Source organism: Leptodactylus fuscus, chromosome 1 (genome assembly GCF_031893055.1).
Source record: "Leptodactylus fuscus isolate aLepFus1 chromosome 1, aLepFus1.hap2, whole genome shotgun sequence".
Lineage (NCBI taxonomy): Eukaryota > Metazoa > Chordata > Amphibia > Anura > Leptodactylidae > Leptodactylus > Leptodactylus fuscus.
The window spans coordinates 53,601,873-53,626,657 of NC_134265.1; the positions used below are offsets into that span (position 1 = coordinate 53,601,873).

General features: G+C 42.2%; 2 protein-coding genes across 2 annotated transcripts in view; one reads left to right on the plus strand and one right to left on the minus strand.

Annotated features, from left to right (window-relative positions):
• Positions 1-9,953, plus strand: part of POC5 (POC5 centriolar protein) — a 38,860-nt gene extending 28,907 nt beyond the window's left edge. Inside the window, exons 10-14 of the mRNA XM_075270833.1 lie at positions 337-486; positions 1,385-1,393; positions 2,771-2,865; positions 6,078-6,257; positions 9,580-9,953. Coding sequence (XP_075126934.1) covers positions 337-486; positions 1,385-1,393; positions 2,771-2,865; positions 6,078-6,257; positions 9,580-9,723 — 578 coding nt within the window. The 3' untranslated portion in view covers positions 9,724-9,953. The remainder of the gene's footprint in view (positions 1-336; positions 487-1,384; positions 1,394-2,770; positions 2,866-6,077; positions 6,258-9,579) is intronic.
• A 2,514-nt stretch (positions 9,954-12,467) lies between these two features.
• The window catches only part of ANKDD1B (ankyrin repeat and death domain containing 1B), a 33,113-nt gene continuing 20,795 nt past the window's right edge, over positions 12,468-24,785 (minus strand). The window contains exons 10-15 of the mRNA XM_075262415.1: positions 22,802-22,900; positions 21,220-21,318; positions 19,795-19,890; positions 18,149-18,341; positions 16,942-17,073; positions 12,468-12,624 (exon numbers count right to left, since the gene is read on the minus strand). Coding sequence (XP_075118516.1) covers positions 12,566-12,624; positions 16,942-17,073; positions 18,149-18,341; positions 19,795-19,890; positions 21,220-21,318; positions 22,802-22,900 — 678 coding nt within the window. The 3' untranslated portion in view covers positions 12,468-12,565. The remainder of the gene's footprint in view (positions 12,625-16,941; positions 17,074-18,148; positions 18,342-19,794; positions 19,891-21,219; positions 21,319-22,801; positions 22,901-24,785) is intronic.

A 24,785-nucleotide genomic window follows, 5' to 3' on the forward strand; every position in this document is an offset into this window, starting at 1 on the left:
ATCTGCCCCATGGTTTTTAATCAATACATGAAATAATAGGTGCTAGACTTGATGTGAATGAAAGTGTGATACCAAGCTGAACACAAGGTGGCACTATTGCACTAAATACTCATGTATTCCCTGCTGAAACACATTGCACATATATAGCATAGTGTGGTAATAGGTAATGAACAGGACAGTCAATATTATTTTATGAAGATTTAGATTCAGATTGCTTTCTGATCTCTGCAAAACTTTATTATTTTTAATTTAGTTTCGAATATTTCAGGAAATTATATTTCTGTAGGGTAATCTGCAAAGATGAGAATGATGCTTGTATCTCTTGTGTCTAAGCAGCAGATCCTCCACCTAGGAGAGAAGACCCTGGCTCCAGTCCCTCAGTGACGTTTCAGCAGGTGCCGACCACTGCTGTGCCTATGAGCGCTTCACAACATGATCTCCCCTCATCCAGCCACACTCCTGCCACCACAGGAGAGCAAATTGTGAGTAAGAAAGAAATACTGAACATATATCAGGGTTGTAAAATGGGCACCGCTGTCTGATGTGACAGCCGTAATACAATAAGTATGAGGAGCAGAAGAAGCCAATTTGACGGACTAGACATCACGTCATGATACCTGTCTGTTACTGGAAATGCCGCCACATAAAAAATATTGCATACAATGGCTGTAGATATTACAGCTTCAGCCAGAAATTTATATTTCACCACCTCATTTTATTTCAGATTATCTAAAAAATTGTACAATCTTTCATTTCATTTAGAAACCACAACCTCTCCTTACATCTCTCTAGCAAATTTGCTGCACAGTAACATGGAAAGATGTCCTTTCGTTTTGCACTTTGTTCCACGTTGTATGAAAATCCAGGCTAAATAAGTTTCCAAAACCAGGTATTGATAACAGATTGGTGAGGGTCTGACACCCTCCACCCAAACTGATCAGCTGATATCTGCAGCGCCAGAAACCTGCCACAGCAGGTGGCTCCATAAACTGCAATGGCAGTTCCATGCTTTTGCAGCTCAGTTCCTCTTAAGTGATTGGGATCTGAGCTGCAATAGTGCAGCACAGCCACTACACAGTGTATGGAGCCACCTGCGTCCAGCTCTGTACAAATTGGGAGGGGTTGTCTGGAGTCATACCCACACCAATCTGATACTGAGGACCTATCTTATAGATAGACCATCAATATCAGATCTTAGATAATCCGTTTGACCAATTGTTCTACAAACTCGAGTCTTTTGTGATGTTACAGCAGTAGTCCTAAGATAATAAGGTTTCCTGAGATTTATAATGTGTATGAGGAGTAGTAGCAGAAAATCTGACGGGTACTGTCTGCTGCCATGAAGCTCCTAAAAGTCACACAGTTTAACTCCGTTAGGTCAGAGCCCCACATTGTCAAAATGCAGCTTATTGACCGCAGCGGAAACACCATGGCAAAAAAACCATTTCATTTTATAGTACCTGCAGTGGATGGGACTCAGGCTTATCCCTTCTACACACTGCAGAAAAAGAATCTGCAGCAGAAAAGCTGTGTTTTGAGAAATAGAATATGTCAACTACTTGCGGAAACGCCGACGTTTTCCTTCTACGTGTGCCAAACTGTGTTTTTTGCTGCACTTCATTACATGGTGCCTTAGCGAGTTTGTTTGTCCACTTAAAATTTTAGACCAAGAGCTCAAACAGTCTAAAATAACAAAGTTATGAGCCCAATGAGTAGCAGTGAATGGAGTCCTGGCCATGCAAGAGCAATGGTACTACATTCACATGAAGACTATAGGACTTTCTTGTGGATAGGGAACACATGTATGTAATGGAAAAACCCTTTATTTTTGATCTGAGTCAAGTTGGTTGTGGTGATACAAAATTTACTGCAGGTCCCTGACCAGAAGACGCACTCCAAATTTAGACAAGGAAAAAGGAAAAAAAAAATAATAATAATAATAATGAAAATTTATTGGTGGTCAAAGGAAGTGAAGGGGTCAATGTAACTTTTCTGGTCTAGTGCCTCCTTTTTGGTATTCTGACGTAAGTGATGGGCCTAGTAGGTAAAAGTCAGGCCTGTCAATCTTTGTGTCTCTTTATCAATGCGTCATATACAGCTGACTCTAGGGTGAAGTCAATCAATTTGGGAGGATTGACCCAAAGGGTAGGAAAGGAACGGCGCTACTCCGTAGGTGTTGAGCAAACACGCACTTTATTAGATTTTCTTACACTCAACGCTTTAGGCAGCATTTCGGGGAGTACCATTTTATAAAGTGTATAACCAATTAACATGAGTACCCTCAATGGATGCCAGGCCCAGCACGATTTGCTCAACACCTACGGAGTACCGCAGTTCCTTTCTTACCCTTTTGGTCAATCCTCGTAAGTGCTTCACCCCGGAGAGGTGCTGGGTGATTTTACTGCTGCTGTTTACCTCCAGTATTCAAGTATTTCAGACTATTTTAATCTTCAAACCACCACTGAAGGTGAAGGAGACTGGTTGCTCGGTACATTACCTGTTTTCTGTCAATCAATTTAGATAACTTAGGTGATTTAGTGCACATTGGTTATCTCAGGTGTTGCAGTATTAGTGCACTTCAGTACTGGTCTTCATCCCCCTCCGGCCTCCTTTGGTCTCCTGAATGACTTTGGCGACTGTTGAGGCTTGTGATCGGGCCTTAGCGGTTACGTGGTGTTGTGACGTAAGGATGCCAGCGTCACAACATCATATGACCCATGGCGGCCATAGGTTATGTTTTATGTTGCCTGCTTATTAATATTGAGTACAGTTTCAAGTGTTTCTGAGTCAAAAGAAGATGTGAGTACTCCTGTGGTAATCTCAGCTACTACATCCGGATCCAGCATGTTATCAACGCAGAAACTGGTAACCATGTCTACTTTATAGCTGTGTCTGTACTGTCTGGGCTGTTTGATGTCAACACTGCTGTTCCTGTTTGCAAAGATAAGTTGCCGTCAGAGGTGTATGATGGCGCTTTACTTATTTCGTCAGAGCTGAATGCACTTGTGTATGAATAGGTCGGAAGACCTGTTTCACATCAACCAGGCTAAAAATAAGAGGTCATGCCGTGGTCATGTGACTTATTGAAGAAGTTGGAAGCAGGATAAGAATAGACACTGTGAGTAGAGAATTGTATCTATTGAGCAGGGCTGAGGAGTCAGGGCCACTTTTGGGTAGTGTTAGAGTTGGGAAAAGTTACTGACTATAGCTTTAAAATATTAATAATAATTAATTACAATATATTATATAATAAAGAATAACATATTTGTTACTAGGAATTTAGTCACTAGCTATTTATCCTGAATTAGAGGGGCTTTACTGCCACTGTCTGACCATGTTTGTCTGCCATTTATTTTTTAATCGGAATGGTTGCATTGTTTTCTCATTGCACTTGTCAGCCATTTATGAATTCTTTGAGGGGTTTGATCTTTCAGACAATATAACGAGTAAAAAGAATCAATGGAGTGTGCCTTTTAAGTTTTTTTTTTTTTTTTCTTCAGCATGATAACTTGCTGCAGTGTGATATGTTATCACAGAAGAAAATTATAGCCATTGCAAGAAATGTTGGGAATGTTTTAAGTGTCAAGTTAAAGGGGTTTTCTGGGCAAAAATATTGATGAACTGTCCTAAAGATAAGTCACGATTATCTGATCTGTGGGGGCCTGACACCCCTAGTGATCAGCAGCAGCTAATACACAGAGAATGGAGCAGAAAGCAGACAGCATTGTTCTCTGGGTACTCCATGACCTATTCAGGTGAATGGAGCTGATCTGCAGTACCCAGTCTGGCCACTATGCAGAGAACAGCAGTGTCTGCTTCCTGCTCTATTTTCTGTGTATTGGCTGTTGAGAAAAAAAAATGATTGGTGAGTGTGTCTGACGTCCACCATCTTGTTTTGATGGCCTGTCCTTAGGATAGGTTATCGATATTTTTAGCCTGGAAAGCCTCTTTTACAGTTTGCTACATCTGTATATATCGAGTATTCACCTTCCAGCTCTTCCTTTCAACTTCACCCATATACCGGAATATTGGTCTTGGCAAAACGTGCATGTGTGTATCAAAACAGAGTGGGGAATAGACGTATGAAATCCTTTATTTTCCCCATATCTCCTATAAGGGGGTAACTGTGAGACCCCCATACTCTTTAGATTGGTATCAAAGTCAGCAGGCTTCCGTCTAATGTGAATTACCACTGCAAAATGTGTGCGCTCATAGATGTCAGCATTCATTCTGATAAATAGAAGATTAAGCTGTGTACCTTATATATTATATATGGGCCAGTAAGATGGATTGCAGATGCTATCTGTTGTACAGCTTTCATGATCGGACATTGCATGTCCTCACACCGTGGCACTCTGCAGTACATGTGCAATATCCTGTGTTAATATTTGTATAGCATGTATAGTAAAGTAAATATTACAGCACACTCGCTTTGTAAGAAAAGGAATAGCAAGAGACAGAGATAGCGATCTCACAGCGCAACGTTCAGTGCAAAGCTCAGGAGGAGAACCTGCCTGTCAGGATGACGTGTTCTTGTTAGGATTTGTCGCTTGTAGAAACGTACAATGTTCTACAACTCTGTAATACATTTTATGTTTCAATTTCTCTATATTTGCAAAATGTTTGTTTTCTGTAAATGTATGAGAACACTCGTGTCTACTCTGGAAGGAGATCACCGCCTACTTACCTGGATACAGTTGTATCTAGTCTCAGGAAAGGTGTGTGATCTAACCAGCCATGATATATTGTAGCAAACTACCAGAAACATTTGTAGCCCTCATATAGCCTTGACTGGATACAGCAATAGCCCTGGGATATTATTTAAAGAGGACCTTTCACCACCTCCAACAAGTCCAGCTTTTTTTTCTCTAGTCGCCACCGTTCCTGAGTAATCGATGCTGTTAGTTTTGGTGCTCCATTCTCTTCTTTGGGGTTGCCAGAGTGACAGTCACACAAGGACGCTGGCTCTTCATTCACAGAGAGGTTTAGGCTGACTTATAGGCCCCTGGGAATCCATCTGAATGAGCAGAGATGAGAATAGGAACAGGTGATAAGAAACTGTGTAATATCCAGCATCTTATCAAAGACAAGTGCTTCTTTCTGCTCTTATCAGGCTGTTTCTCTGCTCCCCCTCCCTTTGCTATACTGAGCTGTACTTGCCATATCTGTCTTCTGATGCACGGCAACTCATTTGAGTCAGATTGCACATGTCTGTAGAGAGGGGAGAAGTGAGCAGAAAGTGTAGGATATAAGAGAAGAAGTACAGGTTTAGTCTAATGCTGGTGCTAAATAGGAGCTTTCTACCACAAGCAAACAGCTTTTTTCACACCAGTATATGTCTGTACTCTTCTATATAACCTTTACATCTTTTGGGGGCTCTTTCTGAGTGAAAGAGACAGTTATGGTGAAGATTCTCCTGTAATCGGGCAAATCTATTGTTATTGTGACTAGAGGGAAGACGAAGGATCCATTACCAGCCATTGTTCAGTTATAGGGCAGCCGGTCACAGTCACACTACCAGCATACGAATGTGAATCGGGGTATGTTCACATGGCTGACTTTGGACAAGGTGAAAAATTCAGCTTCACAATTTTTCTGCTTGACCAAATTCCACTGCAAATTTGTATAATCTGCACCAGACAGGCGGTATTTTTCGGCCTCACGTTCACTTCAATGGGAATTATCAAATGGAATCCGCCTGAAGATCAAACATGGCATTTATTTTTCTGCTAAAAAAATAAGCTAGATTTAAACATCAGTGTCTTCTTACCATTGAAATGAATGGAAAATAGATTGCAGGTGGCATTTTGAGCAGTTTTGAAGGGCTCAGTTTCAGCTGTGTGAATATAACCCTACTGTTTCTGCTGCCTCTCCATGTCTATATGTTATATACAGCCCTATACTAGCCGCTCTTGCTTACAAGAGTATGCTAAGCATATTAACACTAAGGTAGGAAAAGCTACATGAGTCTCCATAGATATTGGTATATAAGTTTGCGATGTAGATGCCGAGCACCCTTGGTCATATTACAAGCACTTGTTAATGAAATCACGTTTCTCTTTCATGTGTATTTTTAGCCTCTGACAAGAGTTATAACGTCAGGTCAGCAAAAGGCAGGAAAGACAATAACAGCCCGGGTTACGGCTCGTTCAGATCTGGCCCAGAAGATCTCCAAGACTGGAGGAGGCATCACGTCTATGGGCGTTTCACCACCAATGAGCTCTGTAGTGGTGGAAAGGCATCATCCTATTACCCAGGTAACTTCCCTGTACTAATAAAATGTACCTATAATGTACAACGTGATCACTGTGTATTTGATATTAAGTATATATAAGCTTCCACATCATCTGCACAACAACCTGACCGCTAAAACCTACAATCCGGGACATCTGCCAAGTATCAATCAACAACGTGTAACCTGCAGGAATCGCAACTTTGGCAACTTACCCGCTGTGATCTACAGCTGCAGCACTTGTTAGTTAGATTCAAGCAAATCTCATCTACTTTCTGGAACTAAAAGGCAGATCATGTTGCACGTTTTAAAGGGATTCTATCATTAAAATCACATTTTTTTCTTGATCACATGTAGGAATAGGCTTAAGAAAGGCTATTCTTCTCCTACCTTTAGATGTCTTCTCCGAACCGCCGTTCAGTAGAAATCCCGGTTTTCATCTGTATGCAAATGAGTTATCTTGCAGCACTGGGGGCGTCCCCATTGCTGCGAGAGAACTCTCCAGCGTCGCCTCCATCCTCTTCAGGAACGGCCTCTGTGCTCATCTTCATCCAGAGCTGGGTTCAAACTTCTACGCATGCGCAGTCAGCTCTGCCATCGGGACTTGGGCAGAGCCAACTGCACATGCGTGCGGTTATTTTTTTTGTGGCCGCTTACCCCAGCTTGCTTTATAAGCGGCCACAAGAAAATGGCAGCTTACACCAGGCGGGCATGTGCAGTCGGCTCTGCCCGAGGCCCGACGGCAGAGCCGACTGCGCATGCGTTGAAGTTTGAACTCAGCTCCAGAAGAAGACGCGCAGAGAGGCCGTTCCTGAAGAAGATGGAGGCAGCGCTGGAGACTTCTCTTGCAGCATTGGGGACGCCCCCAGTGTTGCGAGAGAACTCATTTGCATACAGACGAAAACCGTGATTTCTACCGAACAGCGGCGCGGAGAAGACATCTAAAGGTAGGAGAAGAATAACCTTTCTTACGTGTGATCGAGAAAAATTGGTGCTTGAAGATGGGGCACATTCTGTCTGCTTGAAACAAGGTGGAATCTCTCTCTTGTCTTGGTTGTGATTGTTGTACACAGAGGATTAAATCTGTGCAGGACTTGTCTTCTGTTTGAGATGTAAACAGACAAGATGGAAGAAATCTTCATGGCAGCCAGTACTAGTTCTCCAAGTAAATACTTATTCCCAATAAAATAACAATGCTCAAGCACATAAACTTAAAACTTTCCATTATGCCATTCCTCTGTAATTCTTCCTGGAACTGTATGAATAAATCGAGGGAGTGAGACACGTTCCATTTGTCAATCTGACACGTTACTACAGTATGAATAGGGGTGTATATATAGACACACCAAGGTAAATGGGAACACCCAGTGTTTAGTTGGACATTTCCAGGGAATAACAGAATGCATAGTTATAGGAAAAGATGCTGCCGAGATGTGTCAGGAATACAAGTATTTTTCGGACTATAAGACGCACCTAGGTTTTAGAGGAGGAAAATGGGGGGGGGGGAAATTTTGAAGCAAAAAATGGTAAAATATTTAATATATGGGAGTTGTAGTTTTGCAACAGCTGCAAGGCCGCATTGACAGGTGACCCTGCAGCTGTACGGGGACGCATAGAGTGTTTTTTTTTTGCGGGGCCAGATGTACTTTTTAGTTATACCATTTTGGGGAATATCTATTGCTTAGATCACCTTGTATTGAAAAAAAACAGCGGTTTATGATATATGATTTTCTACTGTTATATATAGTCTAGGGAAAGGAGTGATTTAGAACTTTTATTTCATATTTTTATTATATATTTTTAAAGCTTTTTTTTTTTTTTTTTTTTTTTTTTTTTTTTTTTATTCCCCCCCGGGGGCTTGAACCTGCGGTCACTTGATTGCAAGTCCCATAGACGGCAATACAACTGTATTGCCGTCTATGGGACATTCTGTCTATTAGTATTACGGCTGGTCATAGAGACCAGCCGCAATACTAATATAGCAGTGACAGGCCTGGGGGCCTTCATTAGGCTCCCGGCTCTCACCCGAACAGGTCGGCTCCTGCGATATGGCCGCGCAGGAGCTGGCCTGCAACTTCACAGGTATGGGGCCAGTGGGGACCGGCCCCGGGGGAGAAGGGGCCGCCGATACTGACCCGGCATCCGCTGTACTAGAGAGGCGGATGCCGGGGAGGGATAGACGCCGGGGCCTGAGACATCGCTGCCCTGCCCTGCATGAAGCCAGCGGCGGGGGGACGGAGGAGCTGCTGCTGGCTTCATTCAGGGCAGAGGAGCGCAGCGATGTCTCAGGCCCTGGCACCTGCATCTATCCCTTGCCAGCATCCGTCTCTCTAGTACAGCGGATGCCAGGCGCCACATTCGGACTATAAGACGCACCCTTCTTTTCCCCCCAAATTTGGGGGGAAAAAAGTGCATCTTATAGTCCGAAAAATACGGTAGTTACCAAAGCAGACATGTCAGGTGATGTGACAGATTCTCTATAACATGTTGACTATTTCTGCATGCGGTTTCTGCTTTCTCTGCAGGTTCTGGTGACTTTGAGGATTTATGAGCTATGTAGCACCAATATGTTTGACAGCTAGAAGGAGAATGATATACTTAGTCACAGGCACATAAGTCACACCTGTATAAAGCTCTTGGTGCTGGGCGCTGTGTTCTCCTGCCTCTGTTATATGGCACTGACATACACTGGTTATATAATGGTCATGTGATGGCTGATTCAAAAATGGCCGTTCCTTATTGGCATGTGAATAACTCCCTTACTTGGACTTGAATGACCCAACACGGCCATTTTTATCGTCCATTAGGTCTGTAAAACCCTGCACTGTCATGTGAATAAGGACCACACTTTTTAGGCCACTTAAGTGGGTAGGAAGTTTGGGGTAGTTAGCCTGTTGATGCAACGTACTACAGATTTAATGGTGAATTTTTAAAAAGTGGCAGAAATTGTCACCATCTCATTCCAATAGTGGGGTGGAATAACATCTCGTGACAGAGGTATCAAACTAAAGATGCACCAAATTTATCAATTATTGTGTGGCATTTGATAAATTTGGTGCATAGCGCAGAAAAACATCCAAAATCTTTATAATAAATCTCCCCCAATGTTGTGGCTTGTAAGTTCATGTTCATACTACTTATTTTTAAGTGGATTTGGTGCATATTCTGTGATAAAACTTAAAATCCATAGCAGAAACCAAAGGTTAGCCTTAAATTTCTGGCATGTATTTTTTTTCAGTTTGGCATCAGTATGCAACGTCAGCCATCTGAGCATGCTCAAAGCGTTCTATTAATGTTTTTGATCACTCTATGTATCTTCCCGTAACCTTCTTTTTATGTCTTTTAAGCAAACCATTTCTCAAGCCATCGCTGCAAAATACCCTCGATCAGCATTGCACAGTGCCAGCTCCATCAGTGGCCGGGGCACCGGGCAGAGTGCCAGGACCTCTCACAGCCACTCTGGGGTTCATTCTATCAAAGTCGTGGACTGACGCAGTTCCTGTTTCTTCAGCGTCCACAAGACGAGCGCTCAGTAAAGTTCAGTCGTCCTGCAATGATATGAAGGAGCTGGATGGGGCACACCTACCTCTCTGTCAGATTTACCTGCTTTACATGCTGTCAGATATTGGAGTCCTGACTAATGTACAAGTTCTTTTTACTTGTTGCTATAGAGTGCCTTATGTGTGTGTTATGGGTTAGTATTTATCAAGTCTAATTTATTCCGGCCTGCTTATTTCAATACTTTTCTATGGTGTCGCATTGACCTTTAATGATTTTACATGAATGATGTCCGTGGCTGGGTTTTATCCTCAGCTGCTGTATTTTTATAATGTTTTCCTATTTTATAATAAAAGAAATTTCCATTTATATGATTTGTGGGTGTTTGACTAAGCGTAAGTTTAGCCTCCATATTTCATTCACTGGAGAAGTGGATTGTCTTGTACTGTTGGGCCTCATACACATGACCATATTTGAGTTGTATGAATCTGTATTATAGTGCTCTTCGATTCCTGTGGGCCCATGTTGTATCTCTGTGTATAGAGGTTTGTTATGTATTATTTGCTGTAATGGTAGAGGAATAACACAATGGCAGTGCCGGTGTCCCGGAGTACGTTTGTAACCGGCCATACTAAAATAGACATTGGTTTAAGGTAGAAGTACAAGCGAGCTCTGTGTGGAGAATAACAGAGCGCTGGTAATAACTTCAGAAGTCACAAGATAAGAATCACTAGACCCAATGGGGCCGATCTATTAAGACAGGCATACAATACCAGGGAATAATGAAGGGCCAGGCTGGAATGAGGTACACCAAAATCATACTTGTGTCCGTGCACCAGAGAATCACCAGAGAATTGAAGGGGACTGATATAGATTTCAGCCATTATTTCTGATGCAAATAATGTCACATTTGTTGTGGTGAGAATCTCCGATATGTCACCGCCCAAACAGCGGAAAAGTCATAAAACTAGCGCATAAGGCATAAATCAACCCCAAAGTACTGCAATATTGTAAAATTATGTTGCTACGTAGCTTGTTGATGGTCTTGTAGTCATGAGCTTAAAACCTTAAAGGTATTTTCCAGGGAATCTGTGAATAATTACTTCCTCCAAGGGATGGGTCCGACCATGGGTCATGTGATTGGAATTAGCTCTAGAGTCGCTCTGCCTCCCCCCTTCCCTTCTATGTTCTGTGCTACTATCTGTCTATACTGGACAGAGAAGGCAGAGCAACTTGCAGTTGTGATCTCATGATCCAGGGTGAGAACCAGCCTGGAACCCATCCACTTTCCTCTGACTGTTTATGCCATGTAGGGCCCCGGCCTTAAAGTCCATTGGTCAATGCACTGGATCTTACACCTACAGTGTGAAAGCGGCCTTAGATATCCACATGGTTATGTAACAAACTAAATAAAGGTTATCTACAGTGAAACGTAAAGGTATTTATACAAAATTATGAAAAACACAGTTTTTGCTTTTATCTAGACCACTAAATAATTTACATATTATACATGCACAAATAAACATTTACATAAGGATTATATAAAGGAAATGTTTATTGATAAAGTGCATTAGACACATAAATAAGTATAAAAGGTTCTTTTCACTGAAGATTATTTAGACAAGGATTAAGGGCCCATTCACACAAACATGATCAGGCCAAGAAATACAATCCTCATAGGGGCCACAGGATCATATGAGCGGCACAGCAGTAATGGTTTGGGAGATCTCTGCATCATAAATCACTGATCCTAAGAGCTACGTAGCTTCAAGCTACGGTCGGTTCAAGAAATGTGACCAACAAATGGAACATAATTCCCCGCTTGGTCATGTCATTGGGCCACAGAGCACCATCTCCTGTATCAGAACTAGGAGTTGTCTAGAAGCTGGGAATATCTTATGGCTGCACCTCTCAGCAAGCGACCATGGGAGACATTTTATCACAAGTCTTAAGACCATTTCATTCATACATTACCCAGATAAGAAGCCCTAGAAATACAAACACACCACAGGGGGTAAGATATATACAAGTGTAAACCATTCACAAGACATTGGCCCGCATTGTGGATACAACTAGACGCTGGTGTAAGTAAACCCTTTTGCATCTAGTTTGGGCTACAACTTACCAACATGCTAGCCATCAGGATCAAAAAATTCTTGATTAAAGTAAACCAACCAAAAGGTGGTAAATACATTGTAGACAGTCTGAGGATACGTCAGATTTATCATCCAGCATCAGTCACTGTGATAAATCTGATCTATTTTCACACTGCCTGGCTAAGTTTGCTCTGCCTAGTTATTAGTAAATCTGGGCCATTGGATCTAAAGACTTAGTCTACATGTGTAAAGCCATATAATCAGCCATAACAGACCTCTGACCCATCGAGGCGGAGACCTCCACAAGACTTTTGAAGATGTCCAGCGTTGCCTTTATGAGCAGTTTTGTACTACAGTCTATGGGATCCCCATAGAATTTGCTCCCCAAGCACATCAATGAGTCTAGGCCCTGTTATAGACTCTAGGGTATCCATGATCCTGTCCCGTTTCACCAGTTGTTCTTCCATGGACCACTTTTGGTCACCACTGAATACTGAGAACACAGACCAGCCATTTTGGAAATAATCTGAGTCCTTTTTTTCTTGCTAGCAAATAATCAACTTCAATCAGTGACTGGTCACTTACTGGTTAATATCTCCCATTTTGTGTCACAAGAAAATCTGTGTTATTCACGTCACCTGTCAGTGGTTTTATTGTTATGGTGTATGTTCCGGGACCAGTCTCTGATGATGTCATTGGTTTGGCTTAGTCTTTATTCTTCATCCAGTTTCATCCAGGATTAGGAAATTGTGCATTTCGTGGGCTGTACACCATCGGTGCTCCGTACTCGGAAGCTTTCTGTAAGTAATGAAGGGATTAGGAGGTGAGACGGACAGAGGTAGTCGGCCTAATGTTGGCCATTATTCTAAATAAATATTGGGGAGTTATAAGCTTGATACTTCATCATGCAGGCAAAACATATTCAGCAAATTTACTACTCGGGCTCCCCCTGTGTGATAAATTCACTGCGCCTTGCTAGACCTGTAAAGCCCAGTTGACATCTGCGTTCGGGCCATTCCGTTCCCCTATCCGCATGAAATATGAAGAGAGAAAAGACCTTCAAGCAGTACTTTTTTCTCTGCACTTTTCGTGCGGAACCTACACGGATCTTATTCTAGTCTACGGGGTCCGCAGGTTTCCTTAGGCAACCGCTTTTTTGTCATGTGGATAGGTTTCCATTCAGGGGGTCCCCAAACAGAAACCTGAACGCAAATGTGAACTGAACCTAAGCCCTTTCGTACATCATTGATTACCCAAGACTCGCACGACCGAGTTTCAACCATGAAGCTTGGCCTGCACCTTATTCCAGGAGAGGGACTATATAGTTCTAGTTACCCATGTGCTGCTAGGAGTCCCTGCCTCCCAGAAATGCGTTATATTCATTACAGGACTGTATGTATGAACACTTCAGGCCGGGAAAAACGGCAAATACATGGACCGAATCACCACCAACACTATCCGGACCAGAATCTCCATACACTGTAGCGATAGCAACTGGAACTGCAGCCTCGCTCCCATTTACTTGAATAGGAGCAGGGCTGTATCTGACTGCGCACACAGTATATGCGGGTCGGATTTTGTGTGTTGGACCCCAAGGGATCTGATACTGATGACCTATCAAGAATCTTTAGACCCCAGAAAACCTGTTTAACTCTTGAAGTTGCATAAACAGTGTATGTCGCTCTTCTATGCTTATTCCGGAATCCCTATTTATCTCCATAGCAGCCATGGAAACAATATACAAGAGTCGTGTTTGACTGTTTTCCTAACTTCCGACTTATTAGATAGGAGAACAAGCCCGGTAAGCTTTGCTGAGAATGGAATACCCCTTTAATACACCATAGATGCCTGCATGGAGGCGCACACCACGTCTGCTCATTTGGATTTTGTGTTCCTCGCATTGGCTTTATGTCTCCTCTGGTACTGGCTCTCTCATTCTTAGGATCAGTCCCTGCAGTCACATCCACATCAGTCAGCCATTGGTGCCATAGCTTTATATGCCATAAGTGTTACATGGCAGATTTCCCCTGTGAATGTGCTAGATGAAGCCCAGGCTGTGACTCATTGTCAGTCATTGTGAACGCCATCAGATACGCCGTGACTCGTGTAATAAAGAGGAAACAGCATAAATGTTATGTTTTTTCATATCTGTCTCATGTTGAGAGAAACAATTCGCAAAAATTCAGAAGAAACATTTCTCCCCTTCTGCAATGTATCGGCGGTCTCATCTATTATACTGATAGCTCACACTGATCTCCATGTAATGTAAGTTTAACTCTTTCCTCTTCGCGGTTTCCTAGTCTAGTTTTATCTAAACGGAAATTTATCTCTCATTAAAAGGGTCTTCTAATTTTATGTAAATGTAGCGTATAGTGTAGAAATAGAAAAGTTCACTAACTATGCAGATACATTGTATGAAAGGGATTATTCAGGGACTTTAATTTTACATACTTTCAAGCTGGACCCAAGGATTCTGGGCTGGTTCCGACCTTGAGTCACGTGATCAGAATCAGCCCCTGTCCCCACGTCGCTCTATCTCCTCCTTTCTGTCCAGTTTTCACTTTAGTAATAGGGGCTGGTCTTTCTATGATAACTGAAGAGGGAAGAGGCAGAGCAACCCGCTATAGGGGGGCTGGTTCTGATCATGTGACCCAGGGTTAGAACCATCCCAGATTGCCTAGGTCCAGTTTGAACAAATGTCAGGAGGAAGTACGTTAAAGTCCCTGGACAATCCTTTCAAGTATCGTGTACTGTCCCTGAGTTACAGTCTGTAATATAGTCCACAGCTGAATTCACTGTTCTAATGCATTCAGAGCTGAAATCTCCCAACATTCCTTGTTTGCAAAACTACTTGTCCCCCCCCCCCCCCCTCAAGTACAATAATCAGAGGCCCAGGGGAGGTGAGCAAACATAAAAACCAGTATTACTCACATCTCTGGCGCAACTCTAGGCTGTTTTTAGCCTCTGTAGTGATATCACAGATGTCATGTGGGTCAGGCCGACATCATGATATCGGTCTGTAAAGACCCCAGAGTATAATAATAGTTCATAGGTAGTGTACGCCAATAATTTCAGGTTCTGCTTATCCACAAATTTTGCAATATTTGCAACCAACACCATTGGGGCCTTGATAGAACATAATACTGTCTAGAGGGGCCACTATGGGACATTATACTGCAAGGAGGGGTGAATGCAACTTTGGGCAAAAGTTTGCTATGGGGCCAGTCTTTGCTAGGTACGCCCCTACAAGTACATAAATTCCAAGTTATACTTTTTATGTAGATGATACAGAGACTGAAGAATATTGGTCTAAGGTGGACATTCCTTTTAATCATTGAATAATGGAAACATTTTGCCACTTTCTAATACACTTTATGGTTCGGTTTCTCACCATTTTTAGGATCTTGAAAGTTTCATGCCTTTGCTAGAATTGTATCCAGCCTGGGGAATCCTCTGTGAGCGAAACAATTACAGACTCCAGGCTGATAGATATAACCTACCCTGACAGATTGTAGCAGCCTCGGGACAAGGGAGAGATTTGTGCTGCTGCTCTATTCAGTTACAGAGTTTCCTAGACTGACGGACGTTCCTTTGGGTACATCCACAAGAGGCGGATTTGTCTCACTTTTTCATCTGAATGGGTTTTGAAAAACATTCTGAATATGCTGCAGAAATAACCTCATTGACATGTATAGAAGAGTTACAGGAACTTCTGCACCACATCTCTTTTATGTTCTGTATACCTCCCAACCTTCAGGTGACAGAAAGAGGGGCAAATAATAAAGACCTCTAACCATGCCCATGCCCCTTTGACCCCATCCAATCCCAGCCAGTTCCTTTGTGTCCTCACACAGTATAATACCCTTAGTGCCCTCATACGGTATTATGCCACCACACAGTATAATACCCCCTTAGTGCCCTCATACGGTATTATGCCACCACACAGTATAATAACCCCTTAGTGCCCTCATACGGTATTATGCCACCACACAGTATAATACCCCTTAGTGCCCTCATACGGTATTATGCCACCATACAGTATAACGTCCCACACACACTATAATGCTCCTTTAGTGGCCCTTACATGATGTGATGCCTCCTTGTGTCCTCCACTAAGTATCATTATCCCCCGGGACCACTGTGCAGTATAATGCACAATGGCTGTGTGGTTTGCACTGTTGTTTTACTGTGCTAGATTCCTGGGTTCAAAACCATCCAAGGACAAGATCTTCAAGGAGTTTGTATAACCGTGTTTGCGTGGGTTTCCTCCCACACTGCAAAGACATACTTATAGGGAATTTAGATTGTGAGCCCTATATGGGACAGTGGAATATGGTGGCATTATCTAAGTAAGAGAAATAATAATAATAATATACCCTTGTTGCCTCCAGATGAAGTGGATGGGACTTAAATTCGATCCACAAACTGTGCAAGGCAGCCAATTCTTGCTGCAGATTCTGTGGCGGTTTTTGAAAACTGCTGTAACCTCAGGGGTTAAACTTAGAGCACAACCAGCTGATTCTTGCCGTGGGTGGGTCCATTGTGTAATAACCCTCTATCACATAGCAGACCATCGCATGGGGTTGTAGCTGTAGGAATAACTATTCTATATGTACTGATTCCATAGAATTTACGGTTGCGGAAGACACTGATTTATATATGGAATAATGAATTAACAGCAGAGGCTACCCCACTCAGGACCCCTAGGACTTATTCAGATGGGCATATTTTATCACCCACAGTGTCTCAGCCAAGGGCGCTTTAACCATAGGTGTGTGCAAACTCATGGCCTTTGTCAGAGTGGATTGCTTTCAATATACATTTCACCTGTGAGGGCGCTGTAGCTGTATTGAAGTGCACAAACATACTTGTCTGAGTGAATATAATTCTGATATGAGAGGTGCCGTGTCTGTCTGCTAAGACTTACTTATTATCATCCACTTATAATTGGCTTTGGGTGTCTACATAGAGCGGCACATTGATCTCAGCCAAGTATAACACCCCCTTAGTCACCAGCTCTATAGAGTAGTAAAAGGTTGTGGAGCACTGAACTATAACTCAGAAAGAAGGGAAAGTTTTATGTTAATAGTAAGAATAAGGCGAATATGTCATTACCGGCCAGATGCTGATGCCCCATGTCCACCAGATTCTCGTATAAAGACTTAATTGGATTCTCTTTCTTCAGTAAGACGCCATGTAGCCATATGAGTAACGCTCGGTTCCCGTGCTCCTTGTAGCTGAATTTATCTGATAATACAAGAATGTACAAATATTCAATACATCAGTTTAGAGAGTTGCTACAATATATATACCCCATATAATTTCCTATATATTATCAGAATCCTTGGTTACATTGCAACCTTGGGAATCTGTGTGAGATGATGTTTTTAGGCATTTTATGCTGTATGATGTAATATTTGCTTTTATATGGAAAGCAATGGCCTCCTAAAAAATTGGATTAAATAGGTTATTTCTTCAGGTAAACTGCACAATGGACGTTATAGATGGAAATGTCCTTCTTTGGGGAGATGGGGACTTCCTTCTAAAACCAGAAGGCCTGTGAACTAAGAACTGATAAGGCCAGCCTGTCTATGTATTACATGATCAGCCATTCATGTTAACATGTATTTCTACATTTTCTCCATATGTATACATGTCCCCGGCCATAACGCCATGGGTTCCGGAATGGCCCATTAAGTAAGGCTTCCTTTATATAGGAGTTGGAAGACCCCATTGGTGATTCCATCTGAGATTCTGTTACTGTTAGGTTATCAGACCCCCATCGGATCCACCATACAACAGATTGGGCATAGCACCATGACTTACATCACAAATATAAACCATCATGTCAGTGTGAACAGAGGTTGATGAGAGTCCTAATCCTTAAAGAACGTATAATAGAGGTATTGTAGAGGTGTGGGCCTATCCTAGGGGGCAGAACTGAGTTGCACTCCTTGTACTACTGGCAAGAATGCATCATCATGACACAATAAGAATAACACAAGTAATATGTTCAAGACCAGAAGGCAAAAATTTCAAAACAGCACATCAAAAAGTGGTAAAACCAGAATGTGGACAGTGACCTTTAAGAAAAATGTTTTTGTGACAAACCATCTTGTCATCTGATCTAACACACAGGACTGTTTTATGGCAACCATAAGTGTAAAGAATTCTGATCTTAGCTTTAGATGTGACCCAAGAAGAGATTAGGAATCGGAATAAGATAATAAAAATCTGCAGAGTTACTGAGTGGTTTCCATGGCTTCAGACTACTGTATGACGTAAATGTAGATGGTTACTTTACCGAATCATCGCTCTTTACCTGTATATTGCATCTCTATGGCCTTTATTTGCTGTTCTGAGAAATTCCATATCTGAGCCAACCTTTTCCATTCCTCAGGTTTCAGCTGCTCATACGCTAGATTCCAGAGAGCCGAGCGGATCTGACTGGTCTTTGTTGAGTGATCTTGCTTGAATGTCACAGGTTCTTCTAGAAAAACGTCTTCTTCAATATGCTAACCAAAAGAAAAAAATCATACAAGAATTTACATAAGTGCAAAATATTGACAAAAAGTAAAACCTATTTCCTATAAAAACATTAACAAAACAAGTGACATCATAATGGTCAGTGCACACAGAGTTTTTTGGCGCTGAATCCGCCTAAAAAATCAGCCTCCAAAAAAAGCTTTCCAATAGAGTTCTATTGGGAGGCTTTTTTTGGAGGTTGATTTTGAGGGTATTCAGTGTCAAAATTAGCGCCAAAAAACTGTGCACTGACCCTTGAAGGGATCCTATCATTTAAAATCAATTTTTTCTACCTATCACGTAGGAAAAGCCTTATGAAAGACTATTCTTCTCCTACCTTTAGATGTCTTCTCCGGGCCGCCGTTCAGTTAAAATTCCGTTTTTCGGTATGCAAATGAGTTCTCTCGCAGCACTGGGAGCGGGCCCCAGCGCTCAAATAGCACTAGGGGCGTCCCCATTGCTGCAAGAGCTCCAGCGCTGCCTCCATCTTCTACAGGAACGGGGTCTTTACGCGTCTTCTTCCAGGGGTTGGTTTCAAACTTCTAGGCCTCGGGCCTAGGGCAAAGCCGACTGCGCATGCCCGCCGCCCACAAGAAAATGGCCACTTACACAGGAAGTAAGCGGCCATTTTCTTGTGGCCGGCGGGCATGCGCAGTTGGCTTTGCCTCTGTCTAAGGTTCCAGTCTTAGGATACCCTTAGGCAACCATATTAGGCCATAACCATGTACGAACAGATTGCAGCAGGCTAAGCCACTGAAAAGTTGTCAGCTAACCTACAGTGACCTACAGTAGCAACACTCATGATGAGATTTAAACAAATTTCATCCATGTGTTGCAACTAAAACCTGTAGCGCAAAGTGACCGGCAGTGCAGACTTTAGGCCAACATGTCAATTACCGCTGCAGTTTACACTCCCGGCCTTCAGTCTTTTCAGTGTAGAGAAATCTACAACTGTGCTGCAACAAAAAACCTGCTGAATTTGGGAAAATCTACAGTGTATTCATCCAACATGTAGAGAAAAATTGACTGTCCAATATGCAAAGTGAGCTTGAATAGAATATGTCACAGGCCCCACCTGCTTTCAGAAAAATTGCTAAGTCCTGGATCACATCTGCGTTCAGTATTCCATTTGAGAAGTCCGCCTTGGACCCCCGAACAGAAACCTATACGTATTAAAAAGCGGTTAGCAAAGAAACCACACAGACTCTATAGACTATAATGAGGTCCGTGCGTTTTCCGTGCAGTGTCCGCATGAATCATGCGGAGAGAAAAGTGCTGCTTGCAGCATAAACACTTACGTACATACATTTCCCCTAGTATATCAGTTTTTCATGGTCATTGTATAAATAAGGTCTCACATCTCAATGTGGCTACATAAAGTGATAACATGGTAAATACACGCCATTCAATGTAAGATGTGTCTGGACAGCAACTATGTCTTACCATTAACCAGGAATAATATCTCTCAGCTTTGATAATCATGTCCACAATGAGCGTGTGGTTACTTCTTGCTGCGACATAAAGTGCGGTTTTACCTTGCTGCAAACCATGACAAAACATTATAAATAACATGATAAAATAATACAGAGTATATATGGTATTCATCTGATGGCTGTGATGTATGTATGGATCCTTATAAAAAGAAAGTGTACTCATGGTGACATGGTGCAACGTACATAACTGAATGAAACCCCCCACCCAGTCTGGGGCACTGAGATATCATTTACTATCTTTCTATATTCAGGGCAGCTTTAACCACAAGTCCTATGGTAGAGGTGGGGTCCCTTGGTACAGCAGGATAGCTCTTCATTTAGAGTACAGCCCTGGTCTTCCGAGCAGTGGGTCCAGGCCACCCCCATGTCTCGACTCAGGGCTCGTTCACACCAGTGCCCGGTCTCCGTTTTGAAGGTTTCCGTTTCCTGTCCGAAACTGGACAGGAGATGGAAACCTGCAGACATTTTTCAAACCCATTCATTTGCATGGGTTTGGAAAGTGTCCGGCTGTGAGCACCGGTGAGCATTCTGTGCTCTTCGCGGCTAAACCGTTTTTGTTTTTTTTTTAAACGGACACAAAGTTGGACATGCAGGACTCTGTGTCCGGTTAAAAAAAAAAAAAAAAAAAAAAAAAAAAGGTTTCGCCGCAAAGAGCACAAAATGCTCACCAGCGCTCACAGCCGGACACGGTCTGCCGGAAACCTGGAAATTGGAGATTGGTCTCTGGTGTGAACCCAGTGTCATCTGTTTTTATTTTGGGCACAGATGAATTGAATACAATAGTCAATCAGGAGTCATCCGCCCCCTGCTTCAATATTCAGACCTTGCCTCTAGCTTCCAGTGTCTGAGGGGCCACTGGGGGGACAAGTTAATGTGTGATGGGCCATTATATTATATGAGGCCACTACAGGGTCACTTGACTGTGTGATGGGCCACTGAGGGTGACACTAGGGGACATTATAATTTGTGTGGGTCAGGTATGTATAAGTGGTAGTGAGCGGGGTGTATATTTATGAAGCCTTCTCACTGGGCCCACCAATGTGTTAAAACGGTCCTGCTTCTAATAAACCTCCTATAGTGCCCTAGTCATTACATATCATAAATATACTACTATGGCGGACCGTCCTTATAAAAACCTATATAGATGCTCCATATGAATCAGTATATACATGGTAGTCTTGAATTTACCCTTTCCCTTTTAACTTCAAAACGAAGTTCTGAAGCAGTTTAAGTTTTCCTTCATAGGAACAAAACCCCCATCAAAATGTTTAAAAACTATTAGTAGTACGCTTGGTGGTCTATGACACTATATGGGGATAATAATCTCCTCCCATTTTGTGTTTCAGATGCTATAAAACCTGTATACCCATATTACCTTATCTGTAGTCTTGAGGTTGCAGCCAGCTTTAAGAAGCTTTTCCACCAAATTAGTGTTCTTGAGCTCAGCAGCTAAATGTAAAGGAGTCTGCCGCCTCTATGATTTACAAAGACAGAGTGACATCAGAAAGGCAACTTCACCTAAACTACACGATTATTGCTTGAATATTACATCCCTTGATTTCCTATGTGTACTATTAGTTACTATTAGTTACATGTGTATGGTGATCATCTCTACAGGATTGTTTGCTATAGACTATAGAGATCAAGCATTATATTTACTTGACCAGAAGATTTCACACTCAGATCTCACTCTGGGGTGTACTTGTTGTCATTGAGGAGACACAGAAGTGTATGGAGCCTTATATTTCAGACAATGCTCCATGGGAAATAGCATGTAAATGAGCTCATATCAGCCTAAGCCCATCAGAATTGTGTCTAAGATATTCTTTCTGGCCCTACAATAATCCCCTACTCTTGCACCCCAAACAGCTATAAGATCTATATGTAGGTGACTCTCGGTTGTTAATATATAATTTTGCGGTAATAATTTGGTATAACTTGAATTTCACACATATGTATGCCAAGGAGTTCAGTGGATGATCCTACGTAATGACTTTGCATACAGAGATAGCGATCAGTCAATTACAGAAGGCTTCCTTTTTGACTCCTAAGCTTAAAAAGAAAAGGGATATAAATTCATGAAATACAAGTCAGGCTGGGTTCACACCAGCACTTAGATTCTCTAATGCGCTTGATTTTTGGGTGGAAACTGGGCGGAAACCCAGCGGAACCCATTATAGTATAGTTGGGTTAACCATTGGGTTTCCATTTTTCGGGTCCCCAAGCAGACATGAAAAACGGAAACCAAAGCGCAAGTGTGAACCTAGAGTTTTACAAAATTCTCATTAGATTGTATATCGATCTCATCATCATTCCTGCTTTATAATATGCTACAGATAGGATACGTGTACTGGTGTGCTTTCCGACCAATCTCTGTCTTGCTCCATGGCAACTAAAATTAAAAATGTGGGTAATTTGCAAAAATTTCTGAATTCAAAATATCTCACAATTTGTATATACAGCCTCTATGAAGACCTATGTGTCTCCATGATTACAGACTACTAGCTTAACTTGTGTGTAGTCTGATCTTCCCTCTTCTTCTCTAATGTACAGACTTTAGGATCGGGGCTGACAGGAGGGAGTATCACATAATTTCAGAATTATACTATAATAAGGGTTTGTTTCAGTTTTGTAGCTTTGGAGACATGAGTCTTCATAGGATCTATATACACATTTTATACTGAAGACTACTTTTCATGTTAGACACACTGGAGCAATAAACAATTGCCTTGGATATTGTACATTCCCATTATATGACTATTCATATAGGGTTACTGCTACTAAACCCAGCATGGTAAAGTATAATAATCTGCTGTAGATTAGAAAATAAAAGAAATTGAAGCAAATTCAATTAAACCAATTTGCAAAGGTCTTAACATGAACAGCCAGTTACTTTATAAGAGTAATCTGTATCCTGCAATGAATTGTCTCCTTAATCTGGATTAGACACTACTTACCACATTGATGGCATCAATGTCATATCTGGCCTCCATGAGAACATCAACTACATCCATATGGTTATTAAGAATGGCTAAATGGATGGGGGTATTCTTATCCTGCAAGTGCAAATAAAGCATGAATCCAGTGACACCTCTATGAGAAGACCACCACTGATCTAGACAATATACTGTATATCTATGAAGGACATGATAATTCTCTTTTATCCTATGCATACTGCCTACTTCTTTGAGAAGATTACTCCTCTAGGATATTTTTACTGCAATTTGGGGTGCTCGTCCCTATCTACCTTCAGAAATTATTCGATATTCAGACATCATTACTTTTCAGAAATTACATTTCGTTGACTTCTGCTGGAATATTTACTGTACATATTGTACATTATAATAATAATAATACATTTTATTTATATAGCGCCAACATATTCCGCAGCGCTGTACAATTTATAGGGTTCAGATACAGACATACATAACAAAGAACGTCATTTCACACAATGGGACTGAGGGCCCTGCTCAAAAGAGCTTACAATCTATGAGGTAGAGGGGGTGACACAAGAGGTAGCAGGGGCGGCATTGCTTATACAGTGTTCAGACAATTTTGTGCATTAGGAATTGTGATAGGCTTGTCTGAAAAGATGCGTCTTTAGTTTGCGTTTGAAACTGTAGAAGTTGGGAGTTAATCTGATTGTCCGGGGTAGAGCATTCCAGAGAAGTGGTGCAGCTCGGGAGAAGTCTTGTATACAAGCGTGGGAGGTTCTGATAATAGAGGATGTAAGTGTTAGGTCATTGAGTGAGCGGAGAACACGGGTTGGGCGGTAGACAGAGATGAGGGAAGAAATGTAGGGAGGTGCGGCATTATGGAGAGCCTTGTGGATGAGAGTAATAACTTTATATTTTATTCTATAATGAATAGGCAGCCAATGTAGTGACTGGCACAGACCGGAGGCATCGCTGTAGCGTCTAGCCTGATAGATGAGCCTGGCTGCTGCATTCAGAATAGATTGTAGAGGAGAGAGTTTAGTGAGGGGAAGACCGATTAGTAAGGAATTACAGTAGTCAAGGCGAGAATGAATCAGAGAGACAATAAGTGTCTTTAGTGTATCTCTGGTAAGGAAAGGAGATAGAGATGTTTTTGAGGTGGAGGTGACATGAACGTGCGAGTGATTCAATATGAGGGGTGAAGGAAAGGTCTGCGTCAAATATGACCCCAAGGCAGCGGGCATGCTGCCTAGGAGTTATAGTAAGGCCTGAGACTGCAATGGATATATCAGGGACAGATCTGTTAGATGGTGGAAACAGTAGTAGTTCAGTCTTCACGGGAAGATGTGTATAATTGGGTGTCATCAGCATAAAGATGGTACCTGAAGCCAAATCTGGCGATGGTTTGTCCAATGGGGGCTGTGTAGAGAGAAAAGAGCAGGGGGAGGGGCCACACGGTGGCTCAGTGGTTAGCACTGCAGCCCTGCAGCGCTGGAGTCCTGGTGTTCAAATCCCACCAAGGGCATAAAACCATCTGCAAGGAGTTTGTATGTTCTCCCCGTGTTTGCATGGATTTCCATCCCATATTTCAAAGACATACTGATAGGGGAAAATGTGCATTGTGAGCTCTATGCAGGGCTCACAATCTACATTTAAAAAAAAAGAAAAAAAAAAAAAGAAAAGAGCAGGGGGCCGAGGACCGAGCCCTGAGGAACCCCAACAGCAAGGGAAAGAGGGGAGGAAACAGAGCCTGCAAATGATACACTGAAAGTGCGGTCTGAGAGATAAGAGGAGAACCAGGAGAGCGCAGTGTCATTGAGGCCGACTGAGCGGAGCATAGTGAGGAGAAGTTGATGGTCAACAGTGTCAAAAGCTGCAGAGAGGTCCAGAAGAATAAGAAGAGAGAAGTCGCCATTGGATTTAGCCTTTAGTAGATCATTAGAGACTTTTGTGAGAGCTGTTTCAGTAGAGTGCAGAGCGCGGAAACCAGATTGTAAGGGGTCAA